A 19736-nucleotide genomic window follows, 5' to 3' on the forward strand; every position below is an offset into this window, starting at 1 on the left:
TCTCTTTGACAGAGTACCGATAACTTTGGCTCCAGTTTGATCTCGAATACAATCTAATTTTTCATCATCAATGCCTCCGAAGAGGAGTGCTCCAGGTTTGTATCCGCAGGATTTTGCATACTCTCTAAGCTCTTCTATTTCAGCTTTTGACAGATTTTCTCCAACTAAATTCTGGAACATGAAAGCTTCGTTTTCTGAAGCTTCATCAGCAATTTCCTTCCCTTTCCCCGACGCTGCGGTCACGGCCTCTTCGGCGGCGGTGGTAGCTTCTTCCGCAGCCATATCTAGCAGTATTCTGTCAATATTTTTGATTGTGCTCTCCAGGTTCAAATTTTCAGCTTCGGCAGCTTCGGCAGCCGCGACCTCCGAAGGTGTAATTTCAATATCTGTCCCTTCAGCAGACGCTGGTGTTTTTTTGAGCTGAAGCTCTTGGCGGTGTCTTGTCAATTACCTCTGTCACAGTGATAATTCTTTGTCTCTTTGTTTTGATTGTTTTCTTCGATTTTTCGGGCTCCTTGTCCTTCTGAAAAAACTTTGTCAGTTGGGGCCCCAGGGGACTTAGCTTCGCAGGTAAGGATTCAGTCATTACCTTCAGAATTTCCTCAACGTCAGCGGCAGAGGGTGATGCGGGGGTTTCTTCTTCGTCGGATATTTTACGCTTCAGAGAAGACGCTTTCTTCCTCTTCGGAATTTTCTTCTTTGGTAGTTCTTTTTCATCTTCATTTAAGGCTTCAGTTATCCTTTTCCTTTTTTGGCCTCCGGTACCTTTGTTCAGATTTTCGTAATCAGGGTATTCAAAACCCAGGGCGTCCAGCACTCGGTTTAGTCTACGCTTCGGACGGGTGCCGAAGGCTGCGGTCATCAACTGATCTTCTTTCTTGGAATAATTGCCAAGTATTTCATTGCACATCACTTCAATTGTATCCAGCCACTCTTGGCAAGGTGTTTTAAAGTATTTCTTAAACTTGAAATAGTAAGGTAAACGCACAAGTTCATCTTCTTTCTTCTCCCCCTTCAGCTTCGGCATTTCCCACTCTTTCACACTAGGAAAAACCTTGAAAGCCAAAAACTCCTGAACCAGGTCCCTTGTACTAATATGCTCTGCAATTATTCTGAATTCATACATTGCTTTTTGAGTTGGACCCTCTGGTGTCATGTTGCAGTGGGGGCGGGTTTCTCCGAAGATTAGTTCAAGTGGACTTTGCACAAGCTTTTCCTTATCATCATCAACCTTGACATAGAACCACTCCGATTTCCAGCCTGCTGCCCATTTGCTTCGGTAGCTGATCACAGGAAACTTCGTAGTTTTCCGATAAGCAAAATTATAACAACCAAAATTGTCATGTAATCCATCCTTTCTAGCCTTCGTCTGATAATGCAGCTCGTGTACTCGGCAAAAGCTGTCCGCAAACGGCTCCACCGCTTGGCTTCGGAGTGCCCAGATATAAACACTAAGCCTAACGATAGCGTTAGGGGTCAGCTGGTGAAAATAGATACCGAACCTCTTCAGTACCTCTGCAATAATCCCATGTAGGGAGAATCTTAATCCAGCCTTTAGGAAGCTCTTGAAAATAACAATTTCATCCTTCTCCGGCTTTGGGGTAGTCTCTTCTCCCCCGAAGCGTAATAGCTTCTTCTGATTTTCAGTAAAAAAGCCCGACTTTACCATTTTGGAGAGATCAGCCTTCGAAACAGTAGATTTCCCGAAGTCCAGGTGGCTGGGTTTGCTTGGCATGGCAATGCGATAATCATCTTCGGGATCAGTTTCCTCAATATCTTCTTCTTCTGCTTCAGCAATTGCTTGTTCTGCTTGTTCTGCATCATCACTAGGGATCTTTTCCAAAGTCACCAGCCCGGATCGTTGCATGGCTTCGGAGATAGGAACAGTCTCCGAAGCTTCAGTTTCGCCCCCCTCACGCTCAACCCTGGCGGTAGAACGCACTCTGGCCATTTAATTATGTATGTGTGGAAATTTAATACTTTCTTCTTCCGAAGTTTTTTCTGACGAAGCAGGCTTCAAACTGGAGCTTCGTTTGATTCTGACAGACAAGCTTCGGCGATGGTTAAAAATTTTGGCAGCAGAACAGTGCAAAATAGCAATGAATGCTGTGGTAACTTCACACCTACTCGTCTGTTTATATAGTACTGCAGGTAAGAAGGCGAAGCGCCAGGATTTTTACACCAGGCGGACACCCGCTTGCACTCGCTGTGCGGTGGACCGCAGAGACCAAACAGTAACTCTGCAAGGTGGGACCGCTACGCGCTGGGAAATTGAACCGTTTCTCGATAACGAGCTCAGGGAAGGTGTTTTTTGGACCTTCGGCTCCCCGAAGCTTAAGAGACTTTTTTCACGGATCAAGCTCGTTACGAAAAACGATCTAGCACCGCGAAAGGGGCTACTGTTGGGCCTATGCTTCGTCGCCGAAGGTCTTATAGGAAGAAGCGGTCTTCGGCTGAAGCTGTTTGTATAAGATGGCCGAAGGTTCCTCTTCGTGAAGCTTCGGTATTACAAATCGACTTAAAGATAGAATGACCTTTTAGTCCATAAAGGTCTGAGTCAATGTTGTAAGCTTTTATAAGGGGCATACTTGTAATTCCTCACAGGCTGCGTCCTGTGCCTATAAATAGTGAACAGTATTCCTTTACTGTTCACGCATTCTGATAATTGCAATCGCATCTTTCGGAAACCAACCTTTGCCAAGGCAGAGGTATTATTGTATTCAATGATTTAATACGTCAAGTGAATACATATAATTCGTCTATGATTTATTTACTCTTTTTATACTCTTTATATATGTTATCTTATAATATCTATTGAAATTTTATTACGAAGACTTGAGCTTCGTAATTATATTCTCATTTACCTTCGTCCAAGGCTCATTATCCTGAAAGGAATAATGTTTCATGGACGAAGGGCATTAACATTTAACACTTTATGTTGCCTTGTTCTTAATTCATAGCATTTGAGAACAAGTCCCCAACAGGGCCAGAGTGAGACTTCCTAGAATGAATTTTCCTAATTTTGCTCTCAGGATAACCGACAGGGTACAAAATGTAACCCTCGTTATCTTGAGGCATGAGAGCCTTGCCCTTAACAAAGATAGACAATTTCTTAGGAGGGACATTAAGTTTGACATTGTCTCCCCTTTGGAAGCCAATGCCATCCTTGATGCCAGGGCGTCTCCCACTATAGAGCATACTTCTAGCAAATTTAAATTTTTCATTCTCTAAGTTATGCTCGGCAATTTTAGCATCTAATTTAGCTATATGATCATTTTGTTGTTTAATTAAAGCCATATGATCATGAATAGCATCAATGTTAACATCTCTACATCTAGTACAAATGGAAACATGTTCAACACTAGATGTAGAGGGTTTGCATGAATTAAGTTCAACAATCTTAGCATGTAGAATATCATTTTTATCTCTAAGATCGGAAATTGTAACTTTGCAAACATCAAAATCTTTAGCCTTAGCAATCAAATTTTCATTTTCTAATCTAAGACTAGCAAGAGAAATGTTTAATTCTCCAATCCTAGCAAGCAAATCATCATTATTATCTCTAGGATTGGAAATTGAAACATTACAAACATGTGAATCAACCTTAGCATTTAAACTAGCATTTTCATTCCTAAGGTTGTCAATCATCTCACGGCAAGTGCTTAACTCACTAGATAATTTTTCACATTTCTCAATTTCTAGAGCATAAGCATTTTTAACCTTAACATGCTTCTTATTTTCTTTAATAAGGAAGTCCTCTTGGGTGTCCAAGAGATCATCCTTTTCATGGATGGCACTAATCAATTCATTAAGTTTCTCTTTTTGTTGCATGTTGAGGTTGGCAAAAAGGTTACACAAATTATCTTCCTCATCACTAGCATTATCATCACTAGAGGATTCATATCTAGTGGAGGATTTAGATTTAACCTTCTTTTTGCCGTCCTTTGCCATGAAGCACTTGTGGCCGACGTTTGGGAAGAGGAGTCCCTTGGTGACGGCGATGTTGGCGGCGTCCTCGTCGTCGGAGGAGTCGCTTGAGCTTTCGTCGGAGTCCCACTCCCGACAAACATGGGCATCGCCGCCCTTCTTCTTGTAGTACCTCTTTTTCTCCTTTCTTCTCCCCTTCTTGTCATCGCCCCTGTCACTATCACTTGATAATGGACATTTAGCAATAAAGTGACCGGGCTTACCACACTTGTAGCAAACCTTCTTGGAGCGGGACTTGTAGTCTTTCCCTCTCCTTTGTTTGAGGATTTGGCGGAAGCTCTTGATGACGAGCGCCATTTCCTCATTGTCGAGCTTGGAGGCGTCTATTGGTTGTCGACTTGGTGTAGACTCCTCCTTCTTTTCCTCCGTCGCCTTGAATGCGACGGGTTGAGCCTCGGATGTGGAGGGATCGTCAAGCTCGTTGATCTTCCTCGAGCCTTCGATCATGCACTCAAAACTTACAAAATTCCCGATAACTTCCTCGGGGGTCATTTTAGTATATCTAGGATTACCACGAATTAATTGAACTTGAGTGGGGTTAAGGAAAATGAGAGATCTTAGAATAACCTTAACCATTTCGTGGTCGTCCCACTTCGTGCTCCCGAGGTTGCGCACTTGGTTCACCAAAGTCTTGAGCCGGTTGTACATGTGTTGTGGCTCCTCCCCTTTGCGAAGTCGGAACCGACCGAGCTCCCCCTCGATCGTTTCCCGCTTGGTGATCTTGGTGAGCTCATCTCCTTCGTGCACGGTTTTGAGCACATCCCAAACCTCCTTGGCGCTCTTCAACCCTTGAACTTTGTTATACTCCTCTCTACTTAAAGAGGCGAGGAGTATTGTTGTCGCTTGAGAGTTGAAGTGCTCGATTTGGGCCACCTCATCCTCATCATAATCTTTATCCCCTACAGACGGTACCTGTGCACCAAACTCAACAACATCCCATATACTTTTGTGGAGTGAGGTTAGATGAAATCGCATTAAATCACTCCACCTAGCATAATCTTCACCATCAAAAGTTGGTGGTTTGCCTAATGGGACGGAAAGTAAAGGTGCATGTTTAGAAATGCGAGGGTAGTGTAGGGGGATCTTACTAAACTTCTTACGCTCTTGGCGTTTAGAAGTTACAGAGGGCGCATCGGAGCCGGAGGTCGATGTTGATGAAGTGTCGGTCTCGTAGTAGACCACTTTCCTCATCCTCTTTTGCTTGTCCCCACTCCGATGCGGCTTGTGGGAAGAAGATTTTTCCTTCTTCTCTTTGTGGTGAGAAGAAGATTTCCTCTCCTTCCCTTTGTTGGAGGAGCTCTTCTTCTTCTCCCTCCTCTTGGTGCGGGACTCTTCCGATGAAGTGCTCCCGTGGCTTGTAGTGGGCTTTTCGCCGGTCTCCATCTCCTTCTTGGCGTGATCTCCCGACATCACTTCGAGCGGTTAGGCTCTAATGAAGCACCTGCCTCTGATACCAATTGATAGTCGCCTAGAGGGGGGTGAATAGGGTGAAACTGAAATTTACAAATATAAACACAACTACAAGCCGGGTTAGCGTTAGTAGTAAAGAAACGAGTCCGCGAGAGAGGGTGGAAAACAAATCGCAAGCAAATGAAGAATGTGACACGCAGATTTGTTTTACCGAGGTTCGGTTCTTGCAAACCTACTCCCCGTTGAGGAAGCCACAAAGGCCGGGTCTCTTTCAACCCTTCCCTCTCTCAAACGATCCCACGGATCGAGTGAGCTTTCTCTTCTCAATCACTTGGAACACAAAGTTCCCACAAGGACCACCACAAGTTTGGTGTCTCTTGCCTCAATTACAAGTGAGTTTGATCGCAATGAAAGAATCAAGAAAGAAGAAAGCAATCCAAGCGCAAGAGCTCGAAAGAACACAAGCAAATCACTCTCTCTAGTCACTATGGCGTTGTGTGGAATTTGGAGAGGATTTGATCTCTTTGGTGTGTCTAGAATTGAATGCTAGAGCTCTTGTAGTAGTTGGGAAGTGGAAAAAACTTGGATGCAATGAATGGTGGGGTGGTTGGGGTATTTATAGCCCCAACCACCAAAAGTGGCCGTTGGGAGGCTGTCTGTTCGATGGCGCACCGGACAGTCCGGTGCACACCGGACATGTCCGGTGCCCCCGCCACGTCATCACTGCCGTTGGATTCTGACCGTTGGAGCTTCTGACTTGTGGGCCCGCCTGGATGTCCGGTGGCGCACCGGACAGCTCCTGTTCATTGTCCGGTGCGCCAGTATGGGCGCGCCTGCCTTCTGTGCGCGTAGAGCGCGCATTAAATGCGTCGCAGGTAGCCGTTGGCGCCGAATAGCCGTTGCTCCGGAGTTGCACCGGACAGTCCGGTGCACACCGGACATGTCCGGTGAATTATAGCGGACGAGCCGTTGGAGATTCCCGAAGCCGGTGAGTTCCTGAGGCCGCTCCTCCTTGGCGCACCGGACACTGTCCGGTGTACACCGGACAGTCCGGTGAATTATAGCGCGAGTGCCTCTGAATTTCCCGAAGGTGGCGAGTTTAAGTTGGAGTCCCCTGGTGCACCGGACATGTCCGGTGGTGCACCGGACAGTCCGGTGTGCCAGACCAGAGGTGCCTTCGGTTGGCCCTTCGCTCTTTTGTTGAACCCAACACTTGGTCATTTTATTGGCTGAGTGTGAACCTTTTACACCTGTATAATCTATACACTTGGGCAAACTAGTTAGTCCAATTATTTGTGTTGGGCAATTCAACCACCAAAATTATATAGGAACTAGGTGTAAGCCTAATTCCCTTTCAGGTGTCAACCCTCCTTGCAAGGCCCGAAGCAGACCCCTGCCTGACTGGACCCGCCCCTCCACCCATCCCTTCTTCGTCGCCGCCACAGGTCTTTCTATCGCTGCTGCAGCTTTCCCGGTCGGATCCACCGCTGTCGTGACCTTCTCGGCTAGATTCGTCGTCCCTTTAGCTTCGACGTCTTCATGGCTTGATCCGTCACTGTTGTGGCTTTCCTAACCAGATCTATCGATACTCCTATTATATCGCGAGCACGACCATCATGACTAGCACAGACGCGTGCGCTGCTGCCGGCCTCCCTGGTGAGGCTCCTCGACGACCAGACACAGAAAGAAGCCAAAAGGCCCTCGAGGCTGCTGCTGTCTCTTTTGTGTCACCCTGTCGACCGTTGACACTCGAACGTTGACCCTCCTGAAGAACAAGCTATTGTTGTGTGTCTTCCGACCACGACCACCTCGGCTTGGGCTACCTTGGCATCCAGGAGCTATCTTCTTCTTGTAGTACACACCAGTCTCTACTCCAGCTGAACATTCGACCCTCGCGACGTTGCGACTGCGGGAGGATTTCAACCCATCGGCTCCTACCTTCTCGCCTTCTACTCCAGTCTCATAGTGTGCGATGCCCCTACTGCGACTGCGGAGGGATATTAGATAGTGTGTGTTCTCTGTGTGTGGACCGACACAACTGTTGGGATATCGACCCATTAGGGTTAGGGTCTTGTGTCTCTATATATTGTAACCCTCCCTTATGCAATACAAGCCCTTCACATTCTTACACTTTCGAGTTGTGTCTAGGGATATCAATGGTATCCAATAACCGATGGGTAAAAACTCTATTAGGACATAGGTATGACGAATTTTGAGACCTATGTGTATTTTATTTTGTTATATGTTATACCCATCGGGGATGGTAGGCGTGGATATGTTCTCCCTTACTCTATACCCGCTTACTGATGGGAAACTCGCTAACATATAATATGTGGGTCCAGATTAAAGAGCTTGTTCTATCTCATACATGGCCACGTGTGATGTTGCTATTTAATGTTGAATGTTGTCGACCTTATATTAAAAGACCTTATATTAAAATTATGCTAGATTAGATGAATTTGTCATATTAGCACAAAGATAATATATTTTAGCATCTTTCAATATCTTGATGATGTATGAGATTTCAACATTTTGTATTTAGTACTTACTTTTGTGATTAAAATGATTATATATATTGTAATGTTAGTGGCTATGAGTACCCCATGGATATTCGCTACCCATGGTGGATACGACTATACGAGTATAGTGTATTTTTGTTAGGTAGTGGGTATGGGTATAAGATATTTTTTCTTTAGTGGATATGGATATGACTTTCTGTACCATTATGTATCTTATCCACCGACATCCCTCGTTATGCCCTGTTCATGTAGTGCGCTCTATAAATGCAATAAAGGGCAACCATTACTGAAGCCTGGTAGGCTACGAATCCTGATAGAAGGCAGATAAAATAACGCTAATGATGGTCTTCTCTGACTCGGTGCCTTTTTTTTGAAATACCTGTTCTATCCTTAAGAATAATAACATTATTAGAACGGTCTATTCTAGCATTCATAAAAAAAGTTGTACATAGGAACGAACGAAATACGTTATCATATTCAATAAAAAAAAGTAATACATAGGAACGAGATCTATTCTCACATTCATAAAAAAAGTTGTTCATAGGACTGAGCTCAACTGAAGATTTAATTGCGATGCTTATGCTCTAATAATTGGCCCTTGTGCATTAAAGAGTGTTGTCCTCATCGAACAATGATTCAGGTATTCCATGGACGTCCATGGAGGTGTACCGCTAACTTAAGCATAGCGTGTAGAACTTCCACCTTCACGCCTTGTTTGGTTAGAGAAGGGGATTGGAGAAGCATTGAGGCTCAATTCCTTTCAAACCAAACAAGCCCTCTGAAGTTTGGACAGTAGTTGTCAGCATCCAATGGCGTGCAATAATTGAAGCATTATTACCCACGTGGTATCTTGAGGGCTAAATATGAACGTCCATGGTGTACAGTCAATTTAGGGCCTGTTTATTCTTCCAAACATACCGATTTATATCTCAGTTTATATTAATTGTATTTACAGTTTCTTAAAAATCAAAAAGCTGGTCTTTCTTAACTAAAAAATAAAAACTGGTTTCTTAAAAACTAGGTTGTTTCCAAACAGGTAGAACTTCCACCGTGGAGTGTTGGATACTCCTGTGATTGTTGTCAGCATCCAATGCCATCATCTTATTCTCAGCCACGTTTGCAAGATACACCAATTCATTGGAATCCTTGTATCGAGACCACAGACAACCTCTCTTGAAGCCTCAAGCTCAACCCGTGCTTGTTTCTAATACACTCTTAGAAACCTCAAGTCCAATCCATTCTTCTTAAATCCAATATACTTGGGCTGCCTCAAGCCAACCCATTTTTGTATCTAATGCACCAGACCTTATCACTTATCAGTGGACGTCTAGTGGGGTGGGCATGGATCTTCTCTTTATTTTTTAGATTGCTATTATCAAAAGCAAAGTGGTTATGTAGATATTGTACAAGGTTGGTACTAGTGACTTCTGAATATAATACACACATCCGTACAAGAGCACACAAGCCATTGGTTGGCTAATGTAATGTAGGCATGTAGCGCAGGCCCTAGAAGTACATGTGATTATTCAGAACCAAATTTCACAGAAAAGTGACCTTACCCAAGAAACACAACCCTCATAAATATTTGGAAGGTGGTCTGGTAAATATTAATTTCTGGAAGGTTAAAAGAAACTAAGTAAGCATAGAAGCGCATCAGTGTTGTACAAAAAGCCTATCAACAGTTGGCCAAAAACGAAACAAGCTCACCCACAAAAAATCTTTAAACATCGTCCGTGCTCAACATTGAACCTGATATCTGCACATATGCCATCTGAGTGTAACCATTGAACACCGAGGCATCCAACCTCGCTAGACCGGTCTTTCGGAACAAGCCGTAGCGACCATCTTCGATGATTGGGTCAACTGTACGTGCTGGGTCATACCTTGTTTGGTGTGTTAAGGATGGGCCGGCAACAGGAGGAAGCTCCCAATACATATCCAACACAGATTCCACGAGCCTGCTGTTCTGAAAATGCTCTTTGTACGAGATGGCCATATTGCTATGGTTGAAATTGTCCCTCATGTAACCTTTAACACCCCACCATGCATCATCCTTTCCGCATAGATCAGCTATCCCCACAGCCTTCTCCCAGAACTTCTTCCGTTCGAATCTTAGTCTTGCCTCATCACTCTCCCAAAAGCAGCTATGTCCACCACCTGGATGCAATAGAATATGGTGATTACATTTTTTGCAATTATGGTGCACCGTCACTATGTTCTTTTAGTATAATACTATACTTTTATCACAAGGAATCTTCAGGCAAACAAATATTACAGATCAATAAAAACCCTTTGCTCCATAACAGGTAATCTGTGAATCTTAGATAAGGTGAGCAAAGGGGAAACAAGTATGTTACTCTATGTACAATGTTGACAAATACATTCCTTGTCATCAATTGAAAGAAGATGAAGATCTGATGTATGGCTGATCACAGATCTGTTGCACAGGGGATCAGTTGTACCATGGACATTTAGAGTCTAAGGTGACAAGCCACAAACCTCTGATGTATGATTGATCACAGATCTGCCTCAAGGAATAATGGTCACCTGTACCAGTATCATAGTTGTCCTCAAATATGAGATGCCTGAATCCAGCCTTTAGTGCTTGCTTTAACCTATTCATAGTATGTTTAAAATAAAAAGTATTAAGACAAAAAAATTGCTTGATTTCTCGTCACTTTCATCTTAGGATTGATGACAAAAAGAGTGATAAGCAAACAATAGAAAACATCGTACATGGAATCAAAATTACAGTTTAGCACGATCAAGATAAAATCAAGCACAAAAGGTCTGTAAATAGATTTTACCTTTTCAACTCGCTTTGGTGGTCATCAAAGAAAACAAGCACCTTATCAGGATCAGAAATGCCATGATTTCTCAATAGCTTTCCCCAATCAATGCTTCCAAAATCAACAAAATCCTTCCCAGCGAGGTAAGTGCAGTTTCCATCAACATATGCAGGTCCTTTCTTAAGATATTTCTCAGGGTGCCTAGGAGAGAGTGATATAATCCTAGTATTTGGCATGGCCTTCCGCAAAACCCAAGTAGAGTGCCCCTTGAAAGCACCACTCTCAATCATCAAATCCGGTTTAATCCAGCGAGCCATAAACCAAAGCCCAAAACTGTGGTCAAAGCCCATTCCATATACGTTATTCTTAATGGGGCGCGTCTCATATATTGGTACAAATTCTTCCAATCCATTAAGTAGGTCTTTAGACGTCCATTCCACAGTCTTCCCTGTTTTTGATCTGCCTTTTGTGACAGAGAAAAAAGATAAGATACTGCATCCCATATAATGTAAGTCTAATGCATCGAATAAACTGACACCAATGAAATTATGGGTGGCATCATTGGGAAAAAACTCACTTCAGAATTCACAGCACCTACAATTTACTAACATAAATAACTGTTCATTACAGCCAACAAACTGACGTTAGGGAGAAAATTTTGAACAACTTATGCCATGTACTGGGTAGTAGAAATCAGTGGTTATATGTAGCCAGTCCGCCCTTGCAGATTATATATAAAACTAACAAATCAACCATTGTGAAGAGTGAGGTTTAAAACGATAGTACCAGACAGCATTTCAGATGAATATATGAAGTGGCTAAGCAAATTTACCTATGCAGATTGCAGAGCACTAAGAAACAGAATAATCAAACACTCAGACTGGAGAACGCTGATTGGCTTGGCACGTGAGGATTATTCTTTCCTCAATCCCCAAAACGGATCGATTAGGTTGGCATAGCACGGAGAAAAAAACAGAGTTCTCGAAACGAAGCAACCCTCCCTCCCGAAAGGAATGAAGGAAGCAACAGCGGCGCGAGTGCTTACACCAGGGGACGCCGAGGGAGCCAAAGTCGGAGGCGGCGGCGGCGTCGGGGAGGGCGAGGAAGCGCGCATCGAGGCGCGGCGGCGCGCAGTCGACGCTAGGGCGGGCGCGGCCCGCAAGGAAGGCAGCGACGGCGACGGTGAGAAAGAGCAGCAGGGAGGCGACGGTGCGGTGGGAGGAGTGCAGGCGGGTGTAGGCGGAGACGACGAAGCTAGGGTGCGCCTTCCGGGTCTTGGACTCGTCGCCGCCGTCCCCGGCGGCGGCGGCGGCGGAGGAGCAAGACGTCGCGCCGGCCGCGCGGGCGGAGAGGCCAATGTCGTGCATGCCGACGGAACGGCGAGAAGACAGATCGGGGGAAAGTTTCCCGGTGGTGGACTAGTGGTGGGGGAGGCCGGGCTTTGAGTGCGTAATTGTGCGCGAGTGGGAGTGGGATTCTAGAGGAGAAAATCGGTTATCACTATCTAGTATCTACTACTAGAAAACCCGTGAGGGTCTTGTGCCTCCTCCACTGGTTCGCACTCGCCGCCGCCGCCACCACCACCCGCCGAATCCCTTCCCTATATCTACCAAGCGAGGACGCGATGCGGCGTAGTGCGGCGCGAGGAGCCGAGGAAGAAGAACCCCTACGCGGCGTGCCTTGCACGTGGCTGTAGCTTTGCCCACCGCCCGAGAACAGGAGGGGATGTTGGCCAGGTGTCTGTCGAGGTGGACAGATTAAGGGAAAGGCTTGGTTGATTGCGTCTTGATCGAAGGGCCTCGTCAATCCTTCGATTCATACTAGGGGTGTTTGGTTGCTCCTGCTAAAGTTTAGCCCGGGTCACATCAAGCGTTTGACTTTTAAATAGGAGTATGAAATATAGACCCAACCAACTGGACTAGATTCGTCTCGTCTTTTAATCTTCGGCTGAGAAATTAGTTTTATAATCCGACTATATTTAATACCCCGAACGGAGGTTCAAACATTCGATGTGATAGGGGCTAAATTTTAGCAGGGGCAAACCAAACACCCCCTAGATCAGTGCCCGTGCGTTGCAACGGGAACATATAATATCTCGATAACTTATATATACACATATGTGTTATATAGTTATGAGATAGAGGATGACATATATGCGAGCTGTCTGGGATGACATCGAAGAGAAACTTGGACCTATGACGCACGGACACTCACCTAGTGTATTATATAAGATAGGTCAGTACCCGTGCATTGCATCTGAAACATATAATATCTCGATAACTTATATATACATATGTGTTATACGATTATGAGATGGATGACAACATTCGCGAGGCGTTCGTAATGATATCAAAGAGAAACACAGGCCTGCAACGCACAGGCACTCACCTAATAGTGTATTATATAAAATATAAAAGCCTAAATGTCAAACAATATTATTTGCTAATCCATCTTACCTATATAGTGCTTTGCATCTTTCATTGATGAGCGATGTAGCTCATATGTTCATATCCAGCTATTATACCAATGCACCATAGTTGTCAGCTAAAGGGTGGTCCTTAGAGCCACTATCATATGTTGACCTAGCATTTCTACCATACACTGGTGGTGGGGGTGGTCTGGTGGATTGGAGGATTTATTTGGTTCTGCTTTCTTGATCTCCACCGACAAGCAAAGCAAATGACCTAAGCCTGGTCAAAGTCCCTTCCATTAATTACTATTAATTTAATCAGTCATGGACCAATAGAAAATTGGTTTGGATTTGTGAGTGCGGTGAGAGGAAAATAACTTATGCATAAATTAAGAACATAACATGATGTTAAAAAGGTAAAATGGTATTTTGTTCAAGTTGGCCAGGCATGGGCAGAGGAAACCAGGTCTGTGCAAAAACCGGGCCAGCCCGAAACAATTTCTATAATTATATACGTAGAATTAAATAAAATATTGGAAAGACATTCTCTCATTAATCTTAGGACAGATTCGAAATACATAGTTCCAAGAAAACTACAAAACAAGTTAAGTTTCATGCTCTGATGAAACAACTATTAGAGCAAAGATTTCATCGCATCATTCACTCCACCGATGACCACAATCAGGGCTACAGCACACAAAGACACAGGGTCATCCCCTCCTCCCCTCTTGCTGCGGCCTGCAAATGATAAAAAGAAGCGCTGGGCTTAAGTTTGTCTCAAAACATTTAAGCAGGTTCAGTACCATCAATTGCAACTACTGAAATACAAATATCACTTTGATGTAGAAACGGTAAACACGGTAATTTTGAACAATACAGAAAGAGACATGAGCGATACGCTCTGCATCTCCAAATGGCATTTGGTAGTAGTATTTACTGCACAAAAGAGAACCCATATTCTGGCACCAAACAATAATACAAAGCCACGTTTTCTTGGGATCTGACTCCTGACTTGTGAATGAGGACATGCCCATGTCAGTGATATACATGACGGCCTCAACATTTAGGATAGACAACGCCAAAAATAAAAAGGGAAGCAAGATCCAACGTTAACATTAACAAGGTGCAGAATTTTGGCATATTTATTTTTAACAAGTTATTTAGATTGCATAACAATATCACATGAAAATGCGATAAGGCAAAACAAGAAAAATACCTGGAAGAAAACAGCCTCTCCATGCCCACAGAGATTGCAGCGGACAGTCTTGGTTCTGGGAAGAGTTGGATCAGAAGCTACATCCTGCAAGACCTGGGTTCGCTCCCCAGCAGTGTGGTGCACCTCGTTCCGATAGACACAATTATTGTCAGAGACCTCCTGAACTAGACCAGGAATAGTACTGTTAACTTGTAAGCAGAATAAATGGTGTTTGAGGGATGGCAAATTATTGTCAAAGACATAACCAACACTGTAGGACAAGTGTAGTATATTTCAGTGTGTGCAGAACATAGTTATTAAGGCGGTAAGGCGGCGGACCCCCTGTTTATATTTTAGGGGATAAAACATAAGGCGAGGTGACGCTTCAAAGTTAATAAACAAGCTAGCACTTTTATATGGCAGTCGGGCCATCCAGACCTAGCACAAAAACACCACGCTAACTCTGCCCAGAGACATTAATGGACAGTTGGGCACGAATTTTAGGGTCACAAACTATCAGGCTTTTTTCGGCCTGGCCTGGCCTGACCTGCAAAATGTCTGTATCATGAAGAATTTCCATATGTAGTTGGTTGGAACAGTGGTCTAATTTAGCAAATTACTTCATGCATGATATTGAACAACATTCAGAACAGATTTATGTCCCAGATTGTGTTAGTAAAGAGTACCAAAATGGTTCAGGTGCAAACAGGTTTCAATTGAAATGATGATTTCCACAGTTTGCATTTTGCAAACCACATTTCTTAGATAAATCTTGTCTCCAACAATTACATTCATTGAAATAGTGTAGTAAAAATAAGATTAACTACTGAAAATATGAAACAACCACATATAACTACATCTATATGACATCCAGTTTCAGTCTGCAAACTTGGAGAGGCAAGTTAATATGACTATCAGGATTCATGATTCATGAAGTTTTTTCCGTCACTAAACAATGTGTTTGTTATATTTATGTTTTTATTATAGTAAAGCATCAAATGCAGTTGTGTGTTTGTAATTCCATGTGTATCGCCAAGTGACAATTCCTGACCAATGGAAATGGTCCATTTACAACAAAAAAAAATGAAAAAATGGAATCAAATTTCTGATGCAAGATATAACCAAGTCATTCCAGGAAGATTATAATAATAGAAAAGGTGATGAACCTGTAGGAGTGTCAAATGCGGGCAACAACCTCTGAGCTAAGTCAGCAGCTAAATGAAGTAACTGGTCATCATAAGATTGGATTCTCATACCTGTCAACGAGAAGATACAATAAGAACTGGACCATTTGAACTGTTCAGCCTTAAAAAATATCTTTGCCCAAGAAGCACTCTTAACACACAATAACAATTAGGATCCAAATAAAAATAAGCAAAAAAATCAGTCTACAGTATCTTTTTGGTTGACCCCCTATAGGCATTATGCTAATTTTATTGCTTACACATAATAACTCTGAAATCTTCTCAAGTCTTAGGCATGAATAAAATACGATGGCTGAAACACTCAAAATCCATTTAGATATCTGTTGGTTTAACCCTGTTAAGTGTTACAGGTTTAGAATTAGAAACATTCCTTATTCATCTATGCACATACAATAGTTGGCATGATACTGTGGATGAAAATAGCACAGTGAAATGTCCACCATTTCATTTTAAAAAAAATATTGTGGATTATTTCTCTTTCCTGCAATTTTTCTACATTCAGTACAAAAAACGTTTAGTGAAACTTGAAAAGGCTCCAGAACCCTTGCAACAATCACAAGGAAAAGGCTAAAAACATTAGGAAAGTGCAGAACTTAATCCAGATTCCAAAGCATTCAGCCATTTCAATATATTAGATAGCCTCAACTATAAAACATAAATTAGTATACAACTATACATAAATGTTTTCAAATAGCTCATGAGGCCTCATCGCAATACACATATCCATAACGAGTGGAAGAGTGCCAGTTGTTGATCTACTCTTCAAAAAACTCTCGCTCGTGCAGAAGCCATGAAGGCGCAACACCTTGGCTCTCTTGTCCTGCTTCATGAGCTCAACTCTCCTAAGCACAGCGTAAGTTTAGACAAACACAAGAAACTTCAGACCCGGAGGACATGTGAAAGCTGGTACCTACCACTTCAAGGCTCCATGTCGCTTTCACCCAACTCCAGTTGTACCATAACTCGAGCACCACATGACAACATGTTGAAAGAAGAGAAGAGGTTGTGTTACCTAAGTCTGGGAGTCCTGCAGAAGTAGATCACTCACATAAGAAATGATTCTAATCCCAGGAACACTTAAAACATATTAAATACTACATGCTCCATGGTTTGTTGACTTTGCTTCTTATCTTATAAAGATTAAAAAACTGGTGTGTACTGAATACTTGTTAATCGAGCAGAAATGGTTACCCAACTCAGAACAATGAAAAGAGCAGATATGTCTTAGTAGCAGGCAGATGAATTATCGTTGTACCTATATGGTTGAAGAAAGAGAAAAAGATGGATGGGTATGCAGACTTGAATCCGAGGGGGCAAAAGTGGAAGGAGTCTAGAAGGCTGAAGAATGATGCAGTCATATGCAGACTTGAAGAATTATGGACATAAGCTGCAGATATACAGGCAAATGCATTACACAAATAGATACAGGTCTGTAAAACCACATAACCAAACTACATTTCTTTCTCCGGAACGCAGTCCAAAACAAATAGATACATGTCTGTATTTCATGGATTAAAACATCAAAGGATGTAGTAAACTCTATAGAACTACTTGTGCGTCCAAAAAGATTCTTGCGCAAGAATATAGAATAATCTGCTATCAAGCACACAGAGACATTAGAAAGTTGCAGACTTGAATGAAGCACCGAATAGAAACAAGAATAAATACAACTAAAAAAATGTATGTACTACTTGAATAATCTACTTGCATAATCAAGCATACAGAGACATCTAGTAAATAATAAACAAGAATAAACACCGCCTTCAAACAGTAGAGACATTTGGCAGTCCTAGAATCGAAGTAAACAGTGTAACCCCTATCTGTATTTTGGTAGTCCCAGAATCAAAGTAATCGAACTAAAATCACAGCCCTAGAATCGAAGTAATCGAACAAGAATAAACACTACAGAAGTCCGCAAGCAGTCCCAAAATCGAAGTAACCAAACTGAACAGTGTAACCCCTATTTGTATTTTATGGATTAAAACATCACAGGAAGTAATCGAACAAGATGTTGCTAGCCATAAACCTTTTTCTTGAAGCATGTTTCTGCGCTCCTGGACCAGTCTTTGCTCGACGATATGACAGTGGAGACAATGCTGATCTCGACCCCGCCTGATAATATGCCCTTTAACACGGTTACACGATGGAAAATTGACAACATCAACAAGATTAGATTTCTCCAGCCTCTGTCTAATGCCATGAACTATGAATACCAGATGACTAACTGGAACCTATTGAGGAGCATTTGCAGAATCTATTATCACTTCTATTGAGCTTCAAGCCCTTCCTTCAATATGACAATAAGCCCTTCCTCCAATATGACAATATGGCAAAAACACCATTAACAGAGGAGCACCATTGGTATCCCTACCAACATTATTATTATAGTTAAAAAATGCAGGGCCACAGTTTATCCTGGCAGAATCTTGAACGGCAATTCAATGTGATGGACCGAAGACAGTTGTAAGCATAGAGTGACTACAAAATACACTCTATCACGTCCAAAGAAGAAGCTCCATATGTCTAATCAGCAACAAAACTTTGAAGCAAATAACATACTATCTCAGAACCCTGCATATAAAAAATAAGTCACCGATTTGATATTCTAAGGATAATTGTACTTGTTTTTCTCTCAAAACGATCTATTGTATGAAATTAAATAGACCTAAATTTCACTCTCAACATTTTCAATTAAGAGAAGCTCTCGGGAAAATTATACCTGTGTGCTAGTGAACATTCCACAAAACTCACATTGAAGCTCCCTAAAGTTGGACCCTCAAGCAATCATTTTCTCTTGCGTCACTAAGGGCAGGGCAGCTGTTAGGTATGTACCTTGCAATGAGTATATGTGCCTGAGGTGTAAAGAAACAGTTAATAGAACATTCCCTAGAGAATCCAATCAACAACAATACCTGCCCAACCCAAATGATCAATGCAATAAAACCAAGGTATAGTGAAGCTGGCACCAATGCGTACCTGAAATTATGTCATCTAAGTTAACATCGCATGGAAGGATTCACGTTGAATGTACTTTAACTTTCTTTATCATTTCAAACAACTGAAACACCCACCAGATTAGGACGTGTATCAGCTAGGATCAAAGGTTATCCAAATACAAACAACTTGTGCATATAAAAACAGGAAAACCATATCTTTTCATGAGGGGACAACTATATCTTTTTCAGAATGAACCGGTTCAGAAATTCAAGGTCCAGACACTATTATTTCTACCACCACCACTGATTTAACTCATGTCAATCGATTAAAATATAGTCCAAAATGTATTAGGGCAATATTTCTTGTATTTTGTATATAATCCGGACTTATATGACTCGTGCTTCTATAATTAGAACCATCTATGTCAAATGATGATATTGTGAACATGTTGGCTAGTTATTTATTATAACCTAATCGCTTACCAACTAATTTAATAACCGGTGCAATTGGATTACCTCTGTTAGTACAGGAGTACTGAAGAGCCCAGAACATTCTATGGTGACCTGCGAGCACGGGCCAAACACGTGAGACAAAAGAATAAACAACCTTGGCCAAACAATTCAGTGGTGAGAACTAACATCTTCATCAACTCCTAGAACATTCACGGCCAAACCCACACACCATGACGTCCCACCCCTCCCCTCGTACTCAGTGATATATATCGCCGCCTCCCCTCGCGAAAGCACTCATAGAGACGACGACAAAGCGAGAAGTCGAGGGGAGAGAACTGCAAATACTTAAATGAAGTTGTACTTACCCTGTACCCTGCTCTCCATTCTCACTGAAAGGGTTGAAGTTCTCCATGTTATCCTGTTCAAAAAACAAAATAGTTCAAACAACCTAGAAGCCAAAAATGTACTCCTATGAGTAGCTAACACAACGGTTTATGTCATAGTTTTCAAGATACTTGTCCTTTCGATATCCTATGCAAACATGCAATAGAATTATTAGATCGATGCCTGCTGAATAGCTATTGGCAGAAGGCCAGTTTAGCATCTCTCGGACCATCAGCATCTGCTTTCTCCTTACCTAAGAACTTATCCACCAAAATGTTGTATGTTCATTGCTAATTTTGTTTGGTGCTGGAAACATTAGGCCCTTTTCTAATCTCAAGTCAAACTAACAAGCAAGAAAAAAGGAGATTCAGTGGTCTGCTACTGGGTTTAATTATTAAGACGCGATTTCATCAAAACAAAACGAAAGGAAGAAGCGATCCTGCCACGC

At 42.5% G+C, this 19736-nt stretch overlaps 1 protein-coding gene and 1 long non-coding RNA gene across 2 annotated transcripts; both read right to left on the reverse strand.

Annotated features, from left to right (window-relative positions):
• Positions 1–9540: 9540 nt before the first annotated feature.
• LOC100216797 (uncharacterized) lies at positions 9541–12417 on the reverse strand. Its single transcript, NM_001143196.1, has 4 exons — positions 11751–12417; positions 10724–11168; positions 10416–10531; positions 9541–10073 (listed from the first exon to the last, which is right to left on the reverse strand). Exons 1-4 carry the CDS (start codon positions 12070–12072, stop codon positions 9637–9639), a joined length of 1320 nt encoding a protein of 439 aa, NP_001136668.1. The 5' UTR covers positions 12073–12417; the 3' UTR covers positions 9541–9636.
• Positions 12418–13646: 1229 nt separating this feature from the next.
• Positions 13647–14466, reverse strand: LOC118472196 (uncharacterized). Its single transcript, XR_004850196.1, has 2 exons — positions 14332–14466; positions 13647–13853 (listed from the first exon to the last, which is right to left on the reverse strand). It is a non-coding gene; the product is annotated as an uncharacterized lncRNA (long non-coding RNA).
• Between the last annotated feature and the right edge of the window lie 5270 nt (positions 14467–19736).

Source organism: Zea mays, chromosome 6 (genome assembly GCF_902167145.1).
Source record: "Zea mays cultivar B73 chromosome 6, Zm-B73-REFERENCE-NAM-5.0, whole genome shotgun sequence".
NCBI lineage: Eukaryota > Viridiplantae > Streptophyta > Magnoliopsida > Poales > Poaceae > Zea > Zea mays.